Source organism: Argiope bruennichi, chromosome 8, assembly GCF_947563725.1.
Source record: "Argiope bruennichi chromosome 8, qqArgBrue1.1, whole genome shotgun sequence".
In the NCBI taxonomy this organism is placed as follows: Eukaryota; Metazoa; Arthropoda; class Arachnida; order Araneae; family Araneidae; genus Argiope; species Argiope bruennichi.
In genome coordinates, this window is record NC_079158.1 from 11,132,252 (window position 1) to 11,158,475 (window position 26,224).

The 26,224-nt window shown below is 25.2% G+C and overlaps 1 protein-coding gene across 2 annotated transcripts; it reads right to left on the bottom strand.

Annotated features, from left to right (window-relative positions):
- Positions 1–1,084: 1,084 nt before the first annotated feature.
- Positions 1,085–24,645, bottom strand: LOC129981587 (organic solute transporter subunit alpha-like). Of its 2 annotated transcripts, none has more exons than XM_056092488.1 (8): positions 24,476–24,645; positions 18,821–18,922; positions 15,325–15,476; positions 13,735–13,808; positions 11,154–11,312; positions 10,722–10,833; positions 7,538–7,790; positions 1,085–1,866 (listed from the first exon to the last, which is right to left on the bottom strand). In XM_056092488.1, exons 2-8 carry the CDS (start codon positions 18,882–18,884, stop codon positions 1,733–1,735), a joined length of 948 nt encoding a protein of 315 aa, XP_055948463.1. In that variant the 5' UTR covers positions 18,885–18,922; positions 24,476–24,645; the 3' UTR covers positions 1,085–1,732. The 2 variants fall into 2 exon arrangements, with proteins under 2 accessions (XP_055948463.1, XP_055948464.1); XM_056092489.1 differs by lacking the exon at positions 24,476–24,645 and adding an exon at positions 24,178–24,460.
- Positions 24,646–26,224: the final 1,579 nt, after the last annotated feature.

Genomic DNA, 26,224 nt, shown 5'->3' on the forward strand with positions numbered 1-26,224 from the left:
GTTAAGAATGTAAACTGCAAATTCTTTCAATTAAGCTGGAAATCAAACATCCATCTTTTAAATTTCCAAGCATGTACAAATGAATATTGGTGGTTGAGAGCCTTTCTCTATATTCTGATCCTAATTGGTTATGGCAATTATTTGATCATCAACAATTTCAGATGGTCATAATTTTCAGTGAAAAATCAGCTTAAAGAAATTTGATTAGTCAGTTTTAACAAAGTCATCTAATACCATAAACTCTTTTCTTGCAACTCTTTTCTTTGCAAAGACTTTCCACCATTTATGAAAAAAATAAAAAAGAAAATATGATGAAAATTCTCCTTTTCATCTTTACGTTAAAACCAGTCTGATACATAGATTCAAATAAAATTATGCTCTACTTGCATAAATACTTAAGTTCAAGAATGAGATAACTAAATTAAATTAAGTCAGCTAAATCAAATAAATTATCTATGAAAACTGCAATTAGTTTTACATCAAACTAACAATTTGTATGCAAAATGCAATTTACACAATCTTTGTTTGTATTTCAATAAATGAAAATTATAAAACTAATGCAATTATAAAAATGCAAACAGTTTTGAATAGAGTCAAACAGACACTAAATTTTCAATAAAGCTTCACATGAATGATATTTCGATTTTAAAGATAAATGCACCAAAAATATAATTATTTCGATTTATTGATAGCCATTGAGCTTTCAAAAATAGAAAATGCATCAAAATTAGTCCAAAGGATTAGTAATCAGATAAAATTTTTCTTAACTGGAAATCAAATTTTTACATTTGCAATTAAAATATTAATATAGAATCAAATTATTCTTTAAACTAAAGATTTATTTTTATATTTGAAGAACTTTAATGATGAGGCATTCTTTTTTTCAAATATAACCTACATTTGAAAGCAATGTACTTTTTTTATACATGAAAGATTTCTATTAAATATCAATATTTTGATCTAAATGATATCAGAAATATTTAAAATATCAACATAAAATATAACAGTAATTTCAAACTATAATAACAAAAATATAAAGACTTAATGTGGATTAAATTATTATATTTCAAAATAATGCTAGTACTGTAAACTTTGGAGTAAATCTAAACTTACTGTAAGCTTACTCAATAAACAAAATTTACATCTCTCTTCATCACAGTTAAATAATGGAATTAGGAATGCTTAAAAAGGATGTAAATACTGAATAATTGTTAATGGAATTATGTATATGATATTTTTCTCACATATAAAAATCAAAAACATATGTAATAAATAATAAATTTAAATATATGTTACATAAAATAAAATGCACTTTTAAAAATAAATAAAAATGCATTAAAATTGATAAAAGCAATCACAGTAAATATAAAAAATGTCTATAAAAATAATACTAATAACCATATAATTCAGATAATAATTCATATATTAATCATAAAATCCATATTCTTGTTCATAATAAATAGTAGTCCTTGACAACTGTCAAAGATATTCCCATTTCCCATTACAAACTCTTCAGATCACTGATTTGGGCATGATATTAATTTAAATATTTATAATAAGTGCATTTCAGTTTCAATATCTAGTTAGAAAATAAATTGGATATTTAATATCTATATTCATTAATGAACAAAAAAACTGACAAGGACAGATTTGAAATTATGTAAATATACTAAATAGATTCTTCACCTCTTTCACAGCAAAATAAATTAAATCTGTACATATCTTGTTTCATTTATGCATTCTGATTGATCGAATGGGTTGTATCCACTACACTCACAAAGTGAGGGGGAGGAGCATGAAGGAAAAAGAATCTTCCAACCACAGACAAAATGAAGCCTTCTCCCAAAAGCAAGGCACTTCTTATGTCTGCAAAAGAATGCAGAAATTATTTTACATGATACATCTTGAGTAAAACTCAGAAGTTCAATTGAAAGCCACAATTCTTTCTATAATATAACACAGCAGGGGGAGGGGGATAATAAGATTTTAATTGTTTATAAATCTTTTTACACAAAATTCAAAATTCACAGAGAAAACATTTTCTGTAGAGAAAGAGAATCATAGAAAAGCACTGTACTTTCTTAGGACAATTTCAAATTTTTTTAAACAAAGATCAATTTGGAAATAAACATACAAAATTATAAAATTAAGTATGAATATTCTTTTATTTCTGACAAATCACAATTCAAATGAAACACATAGAAATCTGTTCTTATGAACTGAAAATGGGATTTCAAAAGACAAAAAGATTAGAGATAAGTTGATAAAAAGTTCTATCAGAAGTTATTTAGATTAAAACCAGTTTTCTGTGTGAAAATGATATAGAATGAGATGAACCTATAATGGCAACAATAAATGATACAAGAAATAATTTATTATATAAATAACAATGCTCTACTTTTACTTCACCATATATTTCAGGAATATCAGAATTATAAAATTCAGGAAAATCAGAATTATAAAATTTTGACAATTGTAACAAAATTATAGAAATGCAAAAGAAATTTTTATTTTGCAATTAAATGAAACCATTTAACTCTTTGTCATCTATATTTTATTGTTTCAAGTCAAAATTTATAGTAATTAACCCAAAAAAGTTATTTTAATTTTCAATAATTTAACAGCAATAACAATTTTATAAGCATTTGTTTGAAGCATACAAGAAATTCATTAAAGATAAAGTATGCTTCAAAAACTAATAAGTATTATTAAGAAAACATTATCAAATGCTTTATTAGATTAACACATAAACAGAATTTACATAATATATATGAAATTTTACTATGGGAAAAGCACTGATATGCATTAAATAAGCCAATTAATTAATTAAATACTACAAAACGAGACTTTCAAAGTTTTTTTTTTTTTTACTTGACCCTCTCCCCCCCCCCCCCATTTTAAAAAGAATCAATTTTTTTTCAACCTCAAAATTGAAAAACAGATAAGACAATAAAGCCTTAATTAATGTAAAATTTCCAGAAAAATTAAAATATTCGTTCAACAAATAATATATGAAATGTTTTAATCATTACGTCATCAATATTTTTTCTTCATTACAAAGTAGGTAAAGCGATATAATTCCTTAACTGATAAGTGCAGGCTACAGGAAATCTTAAAACAGGCATTTTAATAACAAAGTATTATCTTCACTTTTTTTCAAACTGTATATAACTGAAAGGCACTGCAGAAATAATTTGAAGTTAATTTGACCATTTCTAGAATTCTAATTTTATTTTTTAGTGATTTTTCTAAAACATTTCTTATGAATTGAATCATTTTCCCCCCCGCTAATCCAACCAATGAAGAAAGCAAACTTCTTCAATAAGAATGATTTGTCATTTGCCATATCAAGAAATTTTAAATCATGAAAAATTATTTAAAAAAAAAAAACATTTACATGGGAATACAATTTTGCCAAATTTGTTAATTATCATTCGATAACAGCTTGTAAGTTTCAATTATTTACCTGTTTGAAGCGATGGGAAGCCTGGGACAATATTCCATTCAGTTTTAAATATAAGTTGGATTTAAAAATATGGATGCATTAAAATGCTATTGCAAGAGGTATGTTTGAAGGAGCTCATATTTCTCATGAGAAAGTCGGTAGAACATTAATAACTTATCTGCCATGATTCATGAGCATTGATAAGAAATAATGAATTTTTGAATTGGTATAATGATTCTGTGGGAATTCAATTCATTTTTTCTACTTAGGAAATTTAATATAAAGTACAAGTTTTTTCAATTTTGTTAAAAAATGGGAAGTAGTGGGGAACAAAAGACACCAATGAAAAACCTAGAGGTCATGAGTTTTCATATAAAATAAAAAATGTTGAAATAGGTTTAGTGGTTACAGTTGGCAAACTATGTCACAGGATTTTTCAGTTTTTGAATTTTGCCAACATTCATCATATCATGAACAACGCTATGCTAGTACTGCTAGTAGAAAGTAAGTCAGTTAAATTATTTGTTTGGTAATTAAAAAAGAGAAAGATAAATTACACAGAGGGTGCAAAATCTTAATTGTTCATCAGCAGTTACTCTGGTACAAAGCAGAGCGAGAGATAACATTCTCTTAGTATAGTACTTAAAAATAAAAAATACACAAAAAAGTAAGGTATTTCTACAAGTAAGAAAAAAGTTAACAATTTTTCTGATAAATGTAAGGTGATTAAAAAAAACTGCAATGATAACAAATGGCTATAAATTCCTCATCAATAAAAATTGGGAGAAAAAAATTGATTCTACAGAAAGTAATTTAACTAAAGATAAAAGTTTTGTCTGTATTTGCACTAATGGCTCCATGTGATTTCTCTTGATCACATGACAGATATCTATGCAATATACCACACTATGTGAACTATGCTGACAGCTATTCATATGTGTAAGATTCATAAATGTATTTAGACACATAGATCTTATGAAATGACTTTTCGTATCTTCCGGGGATAGTGGACTCTATTAGACATTTTTGTTAATTAGGCAAGGTAGTGAAATTTCTTATTTTTATGTATTAAATATAAACACATCAAATATCTTTTAAAAAATCTTTAAAATGATATATATATATACAGAGTGTCCCAAAAAGATTGAAATACAATTTAATTCTTTACTCAATAGAGATAAGTTGGCAATGTAAATTGTAAAATAAAATTAAAATAATAGATAAGAAATAGTTTAATAGAAATTAATAAAATAAATTTAGACATTAATTTTCAAAAAGCTGCACTTTTAAAAATTTTATACGACCCCCTCTAGACAAAAATTGGCGCCATATACAAATTGATAGTGGGAATTTTTAGATAAACAGATAAACAGTGGTCTACCTACGCGAGTAGCAGGATGCATGCAGCTCTTAATTTCATTTTATGCTGTCTTATGGTTGATGCATATAATAGAAAAAAATTATGCATATAAATAGATAGACATTTCATAACATTCTATAAATGACTATTTATTTTTATGCATTTTTTTTTTTAAGAAAGAGTTTATGATAAAAGAAAATTGTCTGCATTTCACTAAGCAGTTTAAGAAAATTTTAACAAATATTTGAAGCAGCTAAATTACAATTAGATGACAGAAAATCGTCTGTGAATTAATTTGTTAGAATGTCATTTTGAAAAATTGTGATAGATTTAACAAAAAAATTACTTGCATGTATTTATTTGGTATTTAATTTTTACAAATAAAAATGGAAGTCTGAACATAAAAACTTAAGAATATATGACAGTGCCACAAATATGCCCTACACAGGCAAAAAGGATTTTCAGAAGTCATCATTATACATTTTATATTCTTATAATATATAACAAATTTTATTTCTATTTTGGTATATGATCCCAATACAGCGTATTCAATTTTCAATCAAATGTAACTCACTCAATTTTAAAGATGCGAGTGAGTGATTTTTTGTAATGATGTTGTTGTATAAAAATTTAAAAAATGTAACTTTTGGAAAATTAAAGGGAAATTTTTTTTATTAAGATGGCCTTACTTGATACCTTATTTTGAACTTCTTTTCTTGAACTTCTTTGAACTTTTTGATTTTTAATTCTAACTTAGCCCACTTATTTCGTATAAGAATTAATCCATGTTTCAATGTTTTTGGGACATCCTGTTAAAGTGTGCATAAATATATATATATATATATATTCCCATGAGCCTTTAATTTTTTTCTATTATTTCTTTTTTCCTTACTTTCCTATATAAAATTATTGTAACAAAACTTTGTATAAAATTTTACAATTCCAATGAAATATTATTAGAAATATTTTTATGCACATGCACTGAATTTTCATAATTTTCTCCCCCTCTGGATTAAAACTACCTTTTAAATATCTAAAAAATAAAAAACTCAACACATGAAATGCATCTCTCGTTTCTTTTAATGTTTAGCCAATATGTTCATTATGAATTTTAAATAATTTCCTCAATAACTAAAACACCTGAAATATTTCAAAGATTTTTAATTCTAATTAAGACATTTTGAGAAAAATCATAAATATGTATCCCCACCCCCACCCCCGACTCTTCAAATGTTCATTTTACTGAACAGTATATTTTCGTTGAATATAATTTCTGTATTATATTCAACTAAACTATATTATTTTATTTATATTATTATTATTATTATTGCTATTTAATTGAATATATATATTTAGTTGAATATTTCTGTGATGAACAATAAAAAAAAAAGAATTTTTTTGTTTGTTTATTTTAAAGTCCACTATCTCCTTAATATTTTCTTTGCATTCAAAATTGAAAGAAGACATAATAGAATTTTTCACATGGTAGTTAAGTAGACAAATTCATAGATGTTCTCTTTGTTACTAAGATTTCACATGAACAATTATTGCATACAAAAACAAAATTTTATGTTAATTTCTTATAATGATATTTTTTTTTTTTTGTCCTTTATTCGATTGTAGAAATTACAGCCCTTTGTAATTTTACAAGTATTTCTGCATTGAATTATAAGTAAAAACATGGTTTGAGATATTTGATTCACAGCCATACCATAAATCCAAGAAAGTTACAAATTTTAAAGTGTTATCTAATACTTGATGGTTCGGGTGATGATTTTATAAATTCTTTATATTTATGATATTTTATAGGATTGAATTTTTATAGGCTCCCTTTACACACAAAAAAAAAATGATTTAAACTTAAAATTGAACAAAAAATTATATTCATGAATTCAATATTCAATTTAAAATATTTATTTAGCAAATTTGTATGAAATTTTTTAAGTCAAGATTATTTCTTTCGTACACTTCAGTATTGAAGATTGCAAAAGAAAGTCATGGGAAACTTTTCATAACTTTAATTTTGTTATAAGTTATCTCATTCAGGTCCCATTTGATATCAAGCAAGAACAATTAAAATTTCAAATACAATAAAACTTGATTAACTTTAAAATTTAATTTTTTTTTCTGAATCCCTTGATTTCCTATTAACATAATATTCCAATATTAATTATAATTCTGATTTATATTGGCACATTAGAGGCCAAAACTTAAAAAAAAAAAAAAAATTACTGCCAAAAATATTTTTATATTTCTGTTTAAAAAATAATCCTATATTTCTTACTTACATAAGCTTGTGCTCATTTTGTGTTTTTGACTTTATCTTGCTTTATCTCTTCAATCAAAAAAGCATTTAAAAAATCCGCACATAAAAAAAATCTTCATAATTCATAATTGTTAACTGTAAATGTTTATTTCAAAATTTTATTATCAAATTGTAGTGAACTGTTAATTACTTATTTGTTAAAATTATTTATAAAATCATAATTTCTTTTTAAAAGATCATAGTTATGTCATTTAATTTATTACAACTAAGCTATTTAATTATTTCTAATACATTATATATCAAAATTGTTAAACATTAAAAAATAATAATTACTGTCCTTTTTAGCTCAAAAAGAATTTTTATTTTTAGATAAATTGAAATTTAGTGTGGTCTTTCCAATTTTAAATTAGCCTAGATATACTGTAGCATCTTCTGCATACTAGTAACAAAAAAGAAAGAAACTTACAAAGAGCTGTCATCAATGAGGATACTGGTGGGTGGCAAGGAAAGAATCCAAGTCTTCCAAGTGTATCGAATGTAAAGAAGTGGAAGCGTACTAAAATAAACTGCAGCTGCAAGGAGAGGAATTTACCATGGATGTGAAACCCATGGAGGAGTTTCGAAGTGGTCTTCATGAAAATAACAAGTCCATATACTCCAATGAAAAACGAGGCAAAGTTCAGACCCACAAGATATGGAGCAGCATTATCTGGCACAAACTGTCAAATAGATTCAGCATTGAGCTCAGAAAATACTGAGATTTAATAAACAAAATATGCATTATGTAAATCCTATTAATTATATAATGCATATTAATGCTATTAATTATATAATGTAATTATTTTGAATTAACAAATTTTCAGTCATAAGAAATAAGATTTAAGAAACAACAAATTATCTTTTTTGCAAACTAAAAAAAAAAAATTCTTGCTTCCGTAATTGCAAAAAGATCCATAAATGAATAATTAGATGTTTTGAGATAATCAATGATAAAAAATGGAAATTATCATTTACAAAAACTGGGCATAAATTATATTTATAAATAAAATGTTTGAAAAGTCCTTTGTAAATTAAATTGCTATGTTTAATCTCCTCAATAAATTTTTTAAACACAAGGAAGAAAGGTGTTAACACATGATTTAAACAATAATACAATAAAAATAAATAATTTTTTAATAATAGTTATTGCAAACAAAAAAAAAATAGAATACAAGAAAGAAATAATCTACATTATTTCAGAATTTGTAATATAATGTAATTGCAGAAAATATGTTGTTGCCTTCAAAAATGTATAAATGTTTTCGTTTAAATGTTAATGTCTCTTGGTTGAATATAAATTTTAAAATGGCTTTTGGGTCATTGCAACATTTTTTATAACATCTTTTGCTGCTTTCTTTTTTCTTTTTTTTCTATATCCGAAGAATAACCAATATTATAAATAAGAAAGAGAAATTGAATTAAAATAATTTCGATATGATTTTTCATTTCATGAAATGCAAAACTGTTCCCCCCTTCTTCAAAGCAGGGTATTTCTAGAGAGCAAACTGCTCATGACAAAACAATAATTCTCTAATTTTGAACCATAAACTACTCAACAGAGTTCATTTGAATAGTGTACTATTCAATGAGAATAAATTTTTAAAGGGTTTCTTTAAATTTGAGAATACATTTTTTAAAAATACAGAGCAAAATCATTTTTCAAATATTTTAATTAGAAACTAGATTCAGAAATATGGTTGGACAGACTTATCTCTAATAAATAATCACATATTTACAACCCATTTAGGCTCATTCTTTAATTTGTTTAGTAAATGAAACTAAAAAAAATTTCAACCTAGCTCTTAAGTCAACAATTAGATTTAACTAAAGGATGAATTTCCTAATCAATAATGAAAGTCACTAACAGAAAAAGATACATTATCAGATAATTTTATGTATTACAACAAAGACTCCATAGCACAAGATGCATTATAAATGTCAGTTGTACCTACCTATAAAATTCACTATAAACAAGCTATTTAACAAATAAAATTGTATTTTCCATCAGACTATTTTTAATTGCTATTGAAACTTAGATTCAATCATACAAATAATTTTTTTTTCTTTCAAAATGATAATTTACTGAATGAATTTCATTAACTGGCCTGCATATATTGTTTTTATTTTATTTATAATTTTATTTCTTCCTCTCCTGACTAAAGTAATATTAAATACAATATTTCAATCGAACTAAAAAAAGCAACATGCAGTTTCAGTACAGCAGCTTTATTTCATGGTTTAATAAGTCATGCTTTAAAAACAAATAATTTACTAAGGACAAAGGTCAGCATGAATCTGGAATATGCAAAAAAATAATACACTGATCACATCTGTTTTTTTTTCTTTTTTCCCATCTACCAGTAAATTTTCACAAAAAAAAGGGCTTTTGAATGAATTTAGTATAAAATATTATGATATAAAATGCTTTGTTTTTAGAATTTTAAATTACCTAGTAATTTGCAATTTGCATTTGATATTTAATTGATATTTTTACATACTCATTACAATTAAAACAAAAAACACATCACAGTTAAATAAAGACTTAATGTAAGATCAAACATTTGAAAAAAATGAACGAAATCCATCTACGAAAAAGCATAGCCAAGTTCCAAAGATGTCACTCTGAAATTTTTTTAAAAAATGCAAGGGTGTTAATTGCATAATGATAATAGAAAAAACTAGATTGTGAAGTGAGCTTACGGATACACTTTTTGTATTTTCATCTTGATCATTTTCCTGAAAATCTTGCAACTTTGAATGAGAAGCAAGAAGAGACATTTCTTCAAAATAATAATTACTATAATAACTTGAGAAAACAATATCAAGGACAGTGGAATTGAATATAGTGACAGAATTTTGTTATGGGTTGAAAAGAAATATGGAACCAATTTTAAAATCTAAAGAACAAAAGCATTCCTTTAAAAGAAAAGTTATCAAATTTTAATAATTTAATTCCTTTTCAGGTATATATATATACATAATTATTTATTTGTTTTCTTTCAATACTTTTTATAAGTAAAGTTTATTAAAATAATGAAAATTTTGTTAATGGTATATATGAGCAACATGTAGCAATTTTCAATTTTACAAATAAAAATTACTTATGAGATACACAAAAATGGATAACATTTCTGGAGTCAGCATAATAAATATAATTTAAATAAATTTATACAAAACTGAGACAAAAAGTTATATTTAGAGGCTTATATAATTCATCATCACTAGATAAAATAAAGTAAATTAGAATTAATTGAATAAATAAACTGCATAATATTTATTTGCATATTTATGTATAAAATCCAAATCTGTTTACTTTGTTTAAATGAATAGTACATAATGAATTCATCTTATAGGTCATTTTGAAAACACTGAACTATCTTTAAAATTTATTTAAACATTGGTTAGAAATTTCATAAAATAATAAAAATTTACAGAACACAAGTTAAAGATATTGAAATATGTTGATATAAAGATAGTGTGAAATATTTAAGATCAATTTCTTTTCTTTCCTGTTAAATTAAATTAAAAATTTTAGAAAAGGATTTTAAAAAATGTAAAATATATATATATAATTTTTATAAGTATGCATCTATATAATGATAATAACTTACTTTTAATTCTTTAAATACTCCATATTTTGAACAGACAGTTGCAATAATAAATAAAATGACTGGCGTTAAAAAAAACTGGTATATACAAGCTTTGACTACTTTGAAACGTTGTCTGAAAAAAAGAAAGAGAATATCAGTCTAAATATAAATGTTCTTGAAAATTTCACACAATGTCTATTAAGTATTTTGTAAGTTTTAAAAATGCTTCTAGAACTGACAGAATATAATTTAATGTAGAATATTACATGTTGCAAGAGAATTCTTATAATTAATAAAATGTCAATTTGATAATATTCTCTAAACAAAAATATTTTGATAAAGAATTAAAAAATAGCTTTTAACAATTCAGTATGACGATGGGGAACAAATAAAAGCCATTCATTCACATTCTTTAAAATTTAAACTTTGAAAAATGTATAGACAGAATCTCACTTTGAAAATGGTAATTTGGGACAACACAAACAAAACCAACAGCATGGTGGACCTTGAAGAGGTATCAGTTTGTCTTCTAATCTTTCCAATAAATGCCGTTCTTTTGATGCATATCCAATTACAACCCAGAAAAACAAAACTAATGGAGCTGGCAAGGATCTGATTAAGAAAATAGAAAATATGATAACATTTTACTTTTATAATAATGAAATGAATTGAAAAAAGTTTCAACAAATTCAAAAAGCAAATTACTAAATTAGTTTTTTTAAGTTTCCAAGAAAAGTTTTCTAAAATTACTTTCAGGGTTGCTACTCAAATCCACAAAAAAAAATTCCAGTGTTTTTTTGTATGTATATGCAATTTAAGAGGAAATATGCTAACAGCACTCAAGTGCTAGTTATAATGAGATATCAATGCATTATATTTTTAATGAGAGAATAAAGCAAAGTTCTTCAAAAATGTGGATTAAACAAGATGCAGTTTTTAAGTAACTTGAAGTAATTATTCCAATATTGATTTTTCTCAGCCTTGGATTTTTTGGATCATCAGGCTCTATCAAAATTCATTATCTAATGTTTTTTCTTCTTTGATTATGCCTCTTTTGAAAATGTTTTTCATTAACTGTTAAACAAAAATATAAAAAAGATTTTCATTTAAGAAAGGCACAATTGGTTCAGATATATGATTTTTTTAAAGAAAAGGCTGAAAAATATTAGTTATTTAAAAAAAGCTAATTTTAGAATAAATTTTTCCTGACAAGCATTTATAATAATATCAATTGTAGCAGATCTAGGAAATGATTTTTTTTTTTTAATTGAAATCTATACACTTCTTAATGTTGTCAAAAATCTTTACTTTTGCAAACACTGATATTTTCTACCCAGTGGAAAGAACAAAACTTCAATGAAAATTCAGAAGAACCAGTAACTTCCAGGAAATCAGCATGTCTAGTTGGACTAACTTTAAATACTCTATGCATTTTTCTTAAAATAACATCTGCTTTCCATTCAGTAGATTTATAATCATACTGAAATTCTCAATGAATTATGTGTAGTCCACAAGTACCAAGATTTAAAATTTTAGACATTTTTGCATAAAAATTCCTCTTTGTTAAGTTTTAAAATTTTTTAATTTACATTTGGCCCACCCATCTTAATTTGTAAAAGTAACTTCATGTCCAAATTTTTGAAGTTATGGCTTACTCTTTCAATGTTCAGAGATCAACATTTTTTTAGAATGGATTTTTTTTTTTTTTAATTCTCTGTACTTTCCCAGTTTTTATGGAAATTTTCAAATTTCCCAGCATTTTCTCTGTTTTTCAAATGATTTTTACATTCCTTGTATTTTTCGGGTTTTCCTGGTTCTTCCATTGCCCTGACTTTTCAAAAGGACACTTAAGTTGTCTGATAAATAATACACATATTGAGGTGCAAGTTTAGACTCAAATATGCAAGGCAGAACAATAATTACAAGTCATCATGCTTCTAATTGAAAACAGACTTTTTTTTTTCAATCCTAGCCATGAAGTGAAATGAAATTCTATTTTAAAACACATTTTCTTAATCATAATATTGTCTTTACATCTATAAGTTTATATTAAATATTACAAAGCAGAAAAATTAAAAACAAAAACACTCAAATTCAAAACACTTAAAGCAACAAAAATATTTCTAGTTTGTAACAAATTACAGGATACTTAAGAATCATATTAACACTTGTTGAGTTTAGTTCAACAGAGGAAATCAAAAATAATAAAGATATAATGTTTTAGAATATTGTTCATTAGTCTTTAGAATAATAAAATGAGTAAGTAAAAATAAAAGTGAGTTTACACTCAGCCAATTATAAGATTCCAATAAGTCACGCATGCGCAAAAGGAAGATTGCACATGCACTAAGAGACCGGTCTATACCAAGTTCTTGTCTCAGCAGGACAAGTACTTGCTACTGCACAGTTCTAGCACATGTGAGATCTTACTGGATGGTTTGTATCTGACCGGGTGTAAAACCCATTTTAATAAAAAAGAATTAATTAATCACATAAATGAGAGAAACATTAGTTAACTGATGAAAAACTAACAATCAAGTAAAGAACAATTCGTAACTCTTTAAATGAGTTCATTTTAATCTAAATATTCTATAAAACTAGTAACTGATATTTACTGTTACAGGTTCTTAAAAATTCTTCTTGCTAGCAGGTACTAACTTTTTACCCAACTAATGACTTATTCATTTTAAAAGTTAAATACAAACTTATCTGATTAATTTATTTAGATTAAATTCCTGCTTTGAAATAAATATCATAGCTTCCAGCAGTGGCTAGATAATAGTACTGATGCATGAACATATTATATCAATACAAGGATGTTTGATCCTGATTAACTTTTTCAATAGACATGCACATACAAATTAAGGGATTCACCCATCACAAAATAAGATTATGAGATCATGGTTCTCAAAATAATCAAATGAAATCATTTGCGGCTTGAAATAATGGGAAATTACTCACAAGAAATCATTACTATTATTTTTTATAGAAGTTAGTGAATTCAATTAAAATTCAAAATAGTACAAATACTCACAAAATAACTGTATTAGTTGTGTATTCTGTAGCACGAGGGATCAGAAGATTTAGGAAGAAGCAGGAGCCAACAAGCTACAAAAGTAAAAACAAACATTTTTTCTCATAATAATACAAGGAATTTAAAAAAATGACGTATGGACAAGACATAATTCCTTAAAAACTTTCCATTATAAAAAATCCTATTTCCATTCTTTTTTAAGATAGAAATGACTTTTACAATCTCATTTCCATCAAAAACATTCCACCTCAATTAAAATAACAAGTATGCCTATTACAAGACAGTATAATTGAATAATAAAATATCAACATAGATACATATAAAATACAAGAAAAGAGCATCTAATAGATAGTTGGTAGCAATTGTATAGAAGCAGACATTCAATGTTTCAGAACATTATTTTACTGTTTTCGTTATACTTTTAATTGCAAACACTGCTGCTCATTTTAAACTGAAAAATATTTATTCATTAAACATTTCTTACCTGACCTCAACCACTTTATTGACTTAAAACATCTGTCTGTCTGTTTATTAATTACTTCTACAAATTCAAACAAATAAGATTAATTACATTAATAACAATTAAATTTTGATAAATTACCAGTAAGTTTGAGTAAATATAGTTTATTTTGTGCTGAATAAATAAACATATATATATATAAAAGACATTCTGAAAATATACTACTATATATGATTTGTAATAAAAATTAGCAAAGCATAAAAGCCTTATTTTGAGAAAATATTATATATTATTATTCAGACAATTTAAGATATGTAGATATATTGATAAAATAAATTTATTTCTCTGCATATATTTGTTTTAAAAAACAATTTTAATTTTAGTTTTCTGGCTGTAATAGTAACAATTACAATAACAATTATGGTGATTAATTTTTCTTCCTTTCTTCTCCACTGCAAATTCGAATTTTAATATAACCACCTTTATTGTTTCTAAATTACTTTAACTAAGAGAATGACTGTTAATCCGAGCCTCAATCGCGATTTGATCTAAAAACAATAAAACAACAAATTATAATATTATGGAATTATCTGGTAATATAAATTATGTAAGAAAATGCAATGAAAGAATTAAGTTTTAAAAAAAAGATAAAGAATATTAAGACATGTAATGAATAAAGTGGTTTCAAAATCAGTCAGCAGAAGCAGAATAAATCAGGCATATTTTAGAATTGAAGGCACTTTGGTGCTGATGACCCTACACAAGAAACCCCCGATCCCTCGAAACTTTAAATGTACATATTTTGCCGTCAGCTTGTGCGTAAAAATGCCGATGGCTTCCCTTTCAATTTCAGTAAATGACTTTTACTGGCTGCCAATGATGTTCTATTCTACTTATGAAAAAAGATCAGCTAATTGTAGACAACAATAACAATTATCAATATCTTTTTTAAAAAATTATTTTAAAATAAATTTCCCTGCCTTTTCCCAATTTCTTGGAATTCCCTGACCATTCCAAGTATTCCGATCTTCTAATCACCCGGTCATGCAATTGTTTAAATGAATTAAATGCATTTTAAAATTCCTTTAAAAAGTTTGAAATAGTTAAATAATATATGATAAATTACTTACAGGAAATATACTGAGGCATCCAAGTTTCAGAAGAAAAAACTTTACTGGCCAGTTGCGATACAAGTAAATCAACTCTTCAATATATATGCAGTAGATTCCAGTAGTCACAATGCCTCCTAGGATCACCAATCCTATGCTTAATTCTCCTAAAGCTATATGAAATATTTTTCTAAATCATCAAAAAATTATTTATTAAAAATTTATTATCACAATATTAAAATATTTATATAAATTAATTAATGTACTGAGAAACTAACAAACAGGAATTTATACTACTTTTATTATTGTTTTGAGCCTTGGAATAGCACTTATCAGTATGTAAAATTAGTCAACTAGAAAGCTTTTCCCCCTGATCGCTAGTGCTTGTCAATCCTCAGAAGACTCAACACATTTAAATATAAATATAAATGCAATCTTCCAGGGTGTATTATGCAAACCCTGCACACTTCGCTTGCAGCAATAAAGACACAGCGTCCTAGCACAGTTATTGTAAAATAAATAAATGGTTGAGCTTAATTTATGTGCTTATAATGCCTTTGTTCAAATTATAACTGAGTTAAATTTATTGGCCATGAAAAAGGTATTTTTCTTGATTTTTGAACCTATTTAGAAAAAGAATGAAATAGTAATGAAAATTATGAAAGTTCAAATATAGGAGATAAAAATTTTTAGATTATCTAAAGAAAACTCTGGAAACAAATTGCTTAGATTTAATGAGAAAGAATTTATTGATATATATGTAATATATTAGATATATATGTAAATGTTAGAAAGCTAAAATATATAATTCAGAGATGTTTAAAAATGAAAACTGAATTTATTCTTTTTTTGTTTTGATAAGAGGTATTTCATAAAAGTTGATTGTCATAATGTTAATAAAATATATATAATTGCCAAATATAAAGAATATTAATAAGATTCATTTATTCATGTCAATCAACTTCAATGAATACATTTTCTCACAAAAAAGATACCACATATTTCAGCAATATTGAAAGAGCATTCTGAATGGTTAGCTATACTTCAAAGGACAAAATTAATAGGTGCCAAAAATTGGGGATGCATTGTAGTTTAAAAACTGGTTCTGTAAACTAACACATATATATTTTTATTTTGCTCATTCTGACTGGATCTTTCTATGAATGTTCTTCAACACTTTCATTTGTTCACTGAATTCGTCTTCATTTATTGTTTCAATAATATTTAACACAGCTGTGATTCATGTTTTATGTAATAAAAGTAAATAGTCAAAATGAGGAAGGATCCTGTTTGTTTACATTTTGAAAGAGAAATCACATGATTTTGCATGCAGTATTGTCAAATCTTATAACTAAATAACACGTTTTTGGGAGCCGCATAAGAGAAATATTTATATAGATTGTTTCTATTTATATAGAATATTTATATAAATTGTTCTATAAGCACACTAAAAATTAGTTTTTAGTCTCTATGTCCTTATTTATCAAAAACGGTTCTTAATTTCACAACTCAATTAAAACAAAGCTTCAATCTTTTTTTTTTTTTTTTTTTTTTTTTTTTTTTTTGTAAATGTAAAGGAGGGAAAGTAAATAACTTCATGAATTAAGCACTGAAAAATTACTTTTTAATACATTTTAGAAATTGCATTTCTAGGTTTGTTAATCTTATATAAAATATTCCTGTTTATCATCTTAAGAACTATTTAAAACTAGGCATTTTTGGTGGCTTTTTGCTTGGTGAGATTAATGGTTGTTAAGTATTTCCATTAAATATTTTTATGTAATTTGGTTTTAATGGCTTCTTCTTTAGCAAAATAATTTTAAACAAATTTTTATAGCCGTATAATTTATTCAATTTTAGACTACTACCTTCTTTCCATTACGTTATATATTTCCTAAATTTCTCTCTATATCAATTATATCACAGGAAACAGCAACAACGTTTAAAATTGGATATACTGGAATTTGTTACTATTGCTGAATTCTGAAATTAATTATAAGCTTAAAGTTTAATTATAAACATAACATTTTTTTAAAATTTTTATTAAAAGCATGTCTTTCACTTAAAGTTCTTCAATAAAAAAAAAAAAAAATTACATCTTCATCATTAATAAAGGGACAAAAAGACAAGATGAAAAAATACTAATAACAATTATAATGATTTGAATCTCACATCAACAATGAAATAAATTGATGTAAAATATGCTTTAAATATTTTAAATTTAAAAAAAATAGAAAAAATTACAAAGTAAAAAACTGGCATTGAAAAAATAATTTAGATTTTAAAATGGTACTTTTTTTTTGCTCTAATTTTTTAGAAATTAGAGGGAAACAACATCAAAATGTTATAGATTTTATAAAATAATTATATTATAAGTTTATCATTTTTATAAATTGAAATTCTGATTAAAATTTCAAAAAAAATCAATCCAAGGTGCATATTCCCATCCTTCAAAGTATATGTTCCAAGTTTGATAAAAATGGTTTGATAATGGTGGATCAAATGGTTTAACTCAAAACACACATTCATTCAAGAAGGTTATACTACATTTTTTTCTCAATATATATATATATATTTTGGTTGTTTGTTTTAAATTATCATAAATGTACCTCATTAACCTATGGAAAAATCATACTTAAATCTGCAATTGAAATAAGATAAAATATTTTTTAAATATTTTATAATTCTTATTACATATCATTTTGTTATCAAATTACAGAGATATTAAAATTTCCTCTGCAGCTGCTTATTACTGTATACATTTTGATTTGTTATAATAACAATATATTGTAAACATTAATAAAACAAATTCAATACAGAAAAACATACTCAAGTTAGTTTTTTTTTATGGCACAAAATCCAAAAAGTCTAACAAATGCAATCACTTATGTACTTATATTTATTAATATATTCTGCTTTTTAATTAATAATCAAATAGCCAATTAACCACAAAGTTGTATTAAGAAATCCTGATTGTAAATTAAATATCTCTGATCATATGAATAAGAATGAAAATCAAAGAGTTAAAATTTTATAACTTTTAAATTAAGAAATGATCTAAAAACTTTTAAAACAAAGGTTATGAATACTCATTCAAAATACAGTTTAAAAAAGAAAAGAAAGGAAAATTTAGTTTGAATAAAAGTAAAAAATAATAGCTATATTTTAGGATAATGATAGAATATTGTAAATTTATTTAAGATAAGAATTAAGTGCCAGTATTTTTCATAAAAATCTATACTTTTTAAAAATGTAAACTGATTTAACATTGTATTAACTAATTAACATTACAAAACTGTAATTGTTATTAATGGATAAACTATAACAATTTATTTTATTTACATACTTTGGATTTGGACAAAAAACATATAGCTAAAATTTAGCTTATTACTAACAAAGGTTTATTTTCTCAAAAGAAAAAGGTTTGATCTCTTTTTTTTTTTTTTTTTTTTCTTCCCATAATTGAATTTGAAATCAAGCTAATAACCATTTGGAAGGGGGGAAAAAAATCACTAACCAGTCACTGCTTCTTCCATTGTAGGAATGTACTCAGTCTCCAGAAGATATGAACAGTTCATCATCTTTAGCACCCATTGTTTAAAATCATCCCATTTTTCATCTGCAATGAAGAATTAACAAGGTATGATATCATAGCAAATTGAAAACCATGCTCTGTCCAAAACAGAACCCAAAATAATAAGTTCTAGTTTGATCTGTTAGAATGCTTCAAATACAAGTCCTATTTGCAAAATAAGGGGTCATAAAAATTGCTAGCCACACCTATTATGAAATCATTTTTTTAGCCTCAAACTATTTAATCAAAATAACTGTTGATATGAAACAAATATATTAATAAATATATATAAATAAGATGCAATTACTGAATTCTTGTTTCATCTATTCTTTAATTAGAACATTAAGTCATCTCCATCAAAATTAAATGCAATCGACATTATTAATTGAAGATGTAAATCAATTTCTTTTCATATCTAAAACTGATAAATCTGTCAGTGCACATCTAAATAAAGGATTACTTACTCAGAGAAATAATAATAATAATTTCTGCTTTATTTGAAACCAAAATAATGTATTTTAAACAAAAATACAAAATTCTTATTTTTTAGTCATTTATATTATAAACATTTTAGATATTTATATATTAATTGCATGTCAACCATTTATTGCCAAAAAATCTTCAAAATTACACAGGGTTCCCATTCTTATTAAAAAAAAAAAATTCGAGGACTTTTCAAGGACCTTTTTAGAAAATTCAAGGATCATAAAATCACATACTTCAGATGTAGAAAAACCAATAATAAATTTAAATAAAATATTTACACTATTAATTTTTAAATGCATTATTATTTTTTTGATTATATCTAAATGCTTAAAGGAAGAGAATTAAGAAGATTTGCCATGCTTATCTTCATTTAATAAGTTTAAAACTTGCAACTCAAAGTAGATTTCAAGATTACAATGTTTTTCTTTACTTCTAGCCACAAACAGTAATTAGTAGTTGCTAATTTCATGCAAACTATAACATGATGCCGACTTGATGAACATATTCACTTTAGCTTTAACAAAATTCATAAGAAAATGTTATTTCCATAAGAATTTCTTTATTTTTAACAAGTCCTTGTTCTGAATGAAGAAGAAACAAATGAAGAAACAAATACAAATTGATAAATCAAATAAAAGTAAATGAACTGAAAACAGTGTGTCATTTAAATATTTTAAATTACCGTTAAAGCTTTAATTCCTAAAATTATTTCATTTTAGTTATGCAAGGAAAATCTATCATTATCTGCCTTTCCAACAAGTTTGTTCACAGATTTCTACAGCTGAAATTTTTTTTTCCTTTTTTATTTATCCTCTTTTATTTCAAATCATTAGCTGAAATGTTTTCTTTTTTTATAACTTTCACCATCTTGAGGTCTTGCAATCTTTGTTTATCTGCTTTTTGACCCATTTAGGTCAAGTATTTTTTCTGCATATATAAATTCTTTTGAGATTTTCCACTGTATTATTTTATATTCAGTTAAAACAAATTTGGATATCAATTTTTTCTTTCTTTTAATTTTTTAATCTTAACATTTTTATTTAAGAAGAATTCCCTTCAAATATGGTCTGACCATAGGATTGTATTATCACAAAATTATTTCCTATGATTTCTGATAAGATTTCTGTCCTTTTCAATATTTTAATAAAAACTTGTCAATTCAATTTTTGATACTTCAAAATTTAAATTCTACTGAAATGCAAGTTATGTCATTCAGAAAGTTGTTTTATTTTTATTAAAATAAAATCACACTCCTTTTCTTGTAAACCCTTGCAATTTATAATAACAGAAGAATGGCTTTCACCTTGTTATAACCACCTTGCTATAACATGATGTATAGTCATAAGTATAGCTATTGTTTGGCTACTCTCTTTAGATCTGAACACTCATACTAGTATATAGTTGAGAACGAAATTATCTAAAACTTTATGATTAGAAATACACACTAAATCCTGACATTCATGTTTCAAATCTGTAGCCTGTTTTTCTGGGGAAGAAAAAATTCTAATTAGAAACTTAACAATTTTGCTCTCAAAGAATACTGTCAGAACTTTCTCCATATTGACATATAAAATTTTATTTGAAAATTCAAAGAAATACTATGCTAGGAACATAAATTTTCATGACACTGAAAATTTTTAAATGGCCAGTGACCAGCTTTTTCATATTCTGTGATAAAAATGAAAAGTCTCTATAGAAGAATGGTTAGATAATTTTGGTCAATGAGGAGAAAAATCTCTGTCTGATATATAAGATCTTTGTTGCAATTAAACTTTTGTATTATAAATTGCTCTTTCTGACTTATAATGCCAGATTATTCCTCATTTCAATTATTCTTTCAACAGTAACTGATAACTGGTTCTACAAAAGTTTCAAAGAATTTTCTCATTCTTTTAAATAATTTGAAGTATAATGCTCTATTCTTATTGGAGAACTTTAGGATAGATAATACATGTAAGATAAAGAGGTTCAAAATCCCATGCAAGCTACAAATACCCACATTTATTAACAAAACTGAAAATTCTTTTTGCATTTCATCATTCAATAAATCAATTGCGTGATGAGATGATAGAATATTCATCAATATAAGCAAAATCTTTCTAAAATCCAGTTTTTCCATATGACATGAAAATCATGTAAAATGCCATTGCTATGGAATGGCCCATTAAATTGAACCTAGTTTCAACCTCTTAATTTATTATTTCATTTTATAACAGAAAATGCAAATCCATTTGCTCTATTTCAAGGATTTGGTAGAATGCTCATTATTAGATTATATACATTTAGATGAGATAAACTCTTAAACAGAACACCCTAAATGTATGGAACAATACTAAATATAAATACATTTTAGCAAGAGCTATATGAATAACAACATTTCCCACACTTCAAAGATCATTTCAGTTCTGGAACTAAGGTATAATATTATCTACAGTTACTAGAACTACTAAAAATTCCTTAATTGTATGAAAATCTTACTTACTGCAACTCATTTCCCCTTACTTCAAACTACAGAGAGAGTAAAGATTGGAGATCGATAATTATCTTATATAAATACCCCTTTACTTTTGGTCGAATTCCCAAGGGAAAAAACCCAAATAATCCAATGAAACTGTTGGGAAAAGTTTCAAAATATGGGGTAAAAATCCATAACAAATATTTTATTAGTTTAAGTTGTTGTGTTGGCTCTTGGACACATGCATCTGAATATATTATCAGAATAGGAGTGGTGTGGATGGATTGAGAAAGTCAGAATATTTGTTTCCATCTTCAAATAAAAGATTTTTAATCTGAGAAGAATCTAAATTGAAAATATATAGATATTACAAATGCCTACACAATGAGCTTCCAAATGTTAAGATAGCTTAATTATATTCCAGGAACAATTTTTTTTTTAAACTTAAATTTGAAAAAATAACTTTTTTAAAAATTTGAGTGGAAATTTTGTAATTGCATTTAAAAATGTGTTAAACAGAAGAAAATGTATAATACAAATTTTAGATTGATATCTGCTTCACTTTTTGAAGGATTTGCCTTTATCGAAAAAAGACTATAAGTATACTATCTGAACAAATTTGTGGACTGAAGGAAAAAAATCATATTCAAAAACTATTTCAGATGGAATGATAATTATCAGAAAAAGTGGTGAAGATAAAATTTAATAAAAAAAATCCTTCCAAATGACTTGTTTAAAAACAAACAAATAAATAAATAGTAATGTTCCAAAGAGTAATGGTAATCAAAACAGCATTCACAATTAATAATTGAGACAAAATATTAATTTCAAATATGATTTTTTTCTCCGCCCCCCCCTTTTTTTTTTTTTGAAATACTGACTAATATAATGTGATTTGAAATTGTAGAGCAAAATTTTAAAAATAGAATTTCTTTTTGTTGGTCTGCGAATTGAATAAAAATTGTTAACAAATTTCACTTATCTTTCAAAATCTAGCAAAAATCAAGTACTTCCTCCAGACTCCAAATACAGCAAAATAAAATTCAAGGTATTTTCAAGGACCATGGGAAATTCCACTGCATGTTAATTAGCTCTCTTTCATAACAAATGTTTGCCAACAGTATGCAGTTAATACACAAGTACCAAATTTTACCCCTATATTTTTAAGTATTTTACTATTTTGTATGGTGTATATAATCTACTTCTGTTACTTGCATGATCTGCCTCCAAGTAATAAAGACGGGACTTGTTTGTTTCAACCTTGTACCCTTAATTACAAGAATTGGTATTAAAAACCAGATTATATTTTCCTGTGCTTTAATCACATGGGCTATGCTTTTAAACTCGGCTCTTATTTTCTTCCAGATTTCTTTAGTTGTTTCATATATGTAGACTTCCGCATGACAATTTCTAGCCATATGGAATATATGTATGGGATCATATAGTAAGAGAAAAGAAGATGATGGTTTTCCTTTAAATTCATTCTTTTGAGCCTAATGTGCAAATGAATGCATGATAGATTCATAACAACAATAAAGATATAACTAACTAAGAAATTTTAAACTAAGGAATTTTCTTTTTTATATTCAACAAATAAAATAGATAAATAAGAAGCAAATAAATACTACACATAAATTCAAAAGTTCATATATATTTCTTTTAAATTTCATTCTTTTTCTTTTATAGTAATTTGCTTTTTTTTTTTTTTTTTTTTTTTTTTTTTTTGAGCAGGAATTGGTTATAACTTGGTTTGTCTATTTCAGTAATATTGAGTTTTAAAATTTCTATATATATTTAAATATGTAGACAATTTTTTGAATTATGGTATTTGAAGGGGGAAAAAATGTTTACGCAAATAAAGCATGAAATGTTTGAGGATTGAACTGAACTGCAACTATAAACATTCACTTAAGCAAAATGTAAAAGTAATTAAAATTATGTTATCTAAATAAAAGACCACATGAAAAAAAAATGCATAAATATATATTATTCAGAAAAATTATAACACAAAACTATTTATTGAAAGCACCAAAAATAATCAGCTGAACAAATTAAATAGTAACAAATGCAAATAATTTTACAAGCTAAAATCAAACCATCAAAAAATAATTATAGAAGCATTTATAATAGAAAAATTAACTATGAATATATTTTATACATAAAAATAGCTAAACTTCATATTTAAAATTTATTTCCTTGTCATAAAGAGATTGCGAATTTCTACAGAATGAATTCCATTGATAACAAACTACTCTTTCATTTGGTTTTTGAGAAACATTACTAAATGACACAATCCCTTCCATGACGTGCAACACAAACTATAATAATATATGATTCTTTCTTTTTACACAAAACTCACTTTAAATTGATCCCTTTTCTGTTTCCTTATTAGTCATAAAAGTACATTTATCTAAACTTCTTTGCTTTAAAAAAGAGTTAACTAAATCTGAATCATGAAATTACTAAATTAAATAAAAGAAGTTAACATGAAAATTATAATAAATCATCTTTTTGAAAAATTACACGTTAAAAGAGAAATAAAAATATGCATGCAAAAATGATAAAGCATCACTCATAAAACTTTATACAGCTGATTCAAAATTTCCTCACTAGAAGGATAAAACATATTAAAATGATACATGAAACACATTTCATACCATGCTTTTAAAAGATTCTAAAGAAAAGAAGACGTCTTAAAATTATTTTGTTTTATCAAATAGCCATTTTCATAGAGAGCATAGAGATGTTAAAAGCATTTTGTTTAGTAAACTTAAAAAAACTAATAATGTCAACAACAACCGCAACACTTCACATACATCCGGTTGTTCACATCAATATTTTAGAGATACAGTTACAGACATGCTTTAGTAGCGGGGAATAGAAAAATTCTTTGCCCGGCAGTGGTTTAGAGATGCATAATCCACGATTTTTTGAATAACAAATAATTTTGCAATTGTTATTTTTATATATTTGTTCCAACTATCTGTTATTTCAATCATATTATTAATTAAAAATTATTACTTAAATATTAAATATAAAATAACTTAATTGTAATTAATACTTAATTTACTAATTTAAGTAACGTGTGACTGAATTAATTATCAGCTTACTTCTTAAATTTGATTTTTTTTTCAAAACTATTTATTTAATTTCTTTATTGGAGTAAACCATTTTCTGAAAAATTTGAATTAAATATTTATGTCATTTTATAAAATTGTTGACTTTAGTTCTATATTCTAACAATAGATGGCGCCAGCAGTAAACGGAATATATGCAAAGTCAAGCACAAACAATTAAAAAGGATTTGTATGGAATAGTGCATCATCAAATGCGGATATCAGATAGTCAAGGTTACTCTCCTGAAGTGGAACGGAGACTTCACAATTTCCAGTGAAGTCACCGCTCTGATAAAATTCAGTGAGATGCAATTCAATGATACGATGATTCCAATAACCGGTCCGTTCACTTTTCAATCCATTCACACATTTCTCTTTTTCTATTTTGTTCGAGAGCTTCCATTGGACAGATCGTATCGATTGTTACTTTCCAGTGAAGTCACCGCTCCAGTAAATTTCAGGGATGTCGTATCGATTGCTACTTTCTATCGTGATCCAAACTTGTAATCGAAATATCACCAGTAAGATCGTACCAAGGATTTTAATCACATCCCTCTTTGAAAAGTATTGTTCACTGGTATTTGTGACTTTTTGATATTGGTTACGTAATAACCGCTCGTAAAATATTCGTCATCCCTACAGTGGTTGCTAAATAACATTTTTGTTTTTGTTTATTCATTTTTTCCACCTGTTTAAAGGCATTTCAAAATTTTATAAGAGAGGCAAAAGCGATTATTGGCTGTAGTTTCACTTCGGTCACACATTATTATTTCATCATCAAGTTTAAAATGCTTAGAGATACATAAGCAACGAATTTTATCAAAACAAACAGTTTTGCTATTGTAATTTTTAAATATTTATTCCCAATAAATTCTTTTCAATATCCCTTTTAATTAAAAATAATTATTGATTAATAATAATAAAATTTATTCATTGTAATTAATACATAATTAATTTATTTAAGAAAAGAATAATTCACTTAATCTATCTGTGTAAACTTAATTTTTATTTTGAATTATATTTAAAACCATTTATTTAATTTATTTATTTGAAATAAGTATTTTCTAAAAAAATTAAAATAAATAAGAATTGTCATTTCTTTAAAGATTTCACTTTAGTTTTATATTCTGTCAATAGATGTCGTCTATAGAGAACGCCGAAAGAAGGTCATTTCACAGGCAATTAAAAATTATCCTTAAGGGTGCCGTATACACGCCACCTACAATTTTCAAACGTAATGTTATCCTATGGAGAAATATTTAATTAGACTATTAAGTTTGCTATTGCGGT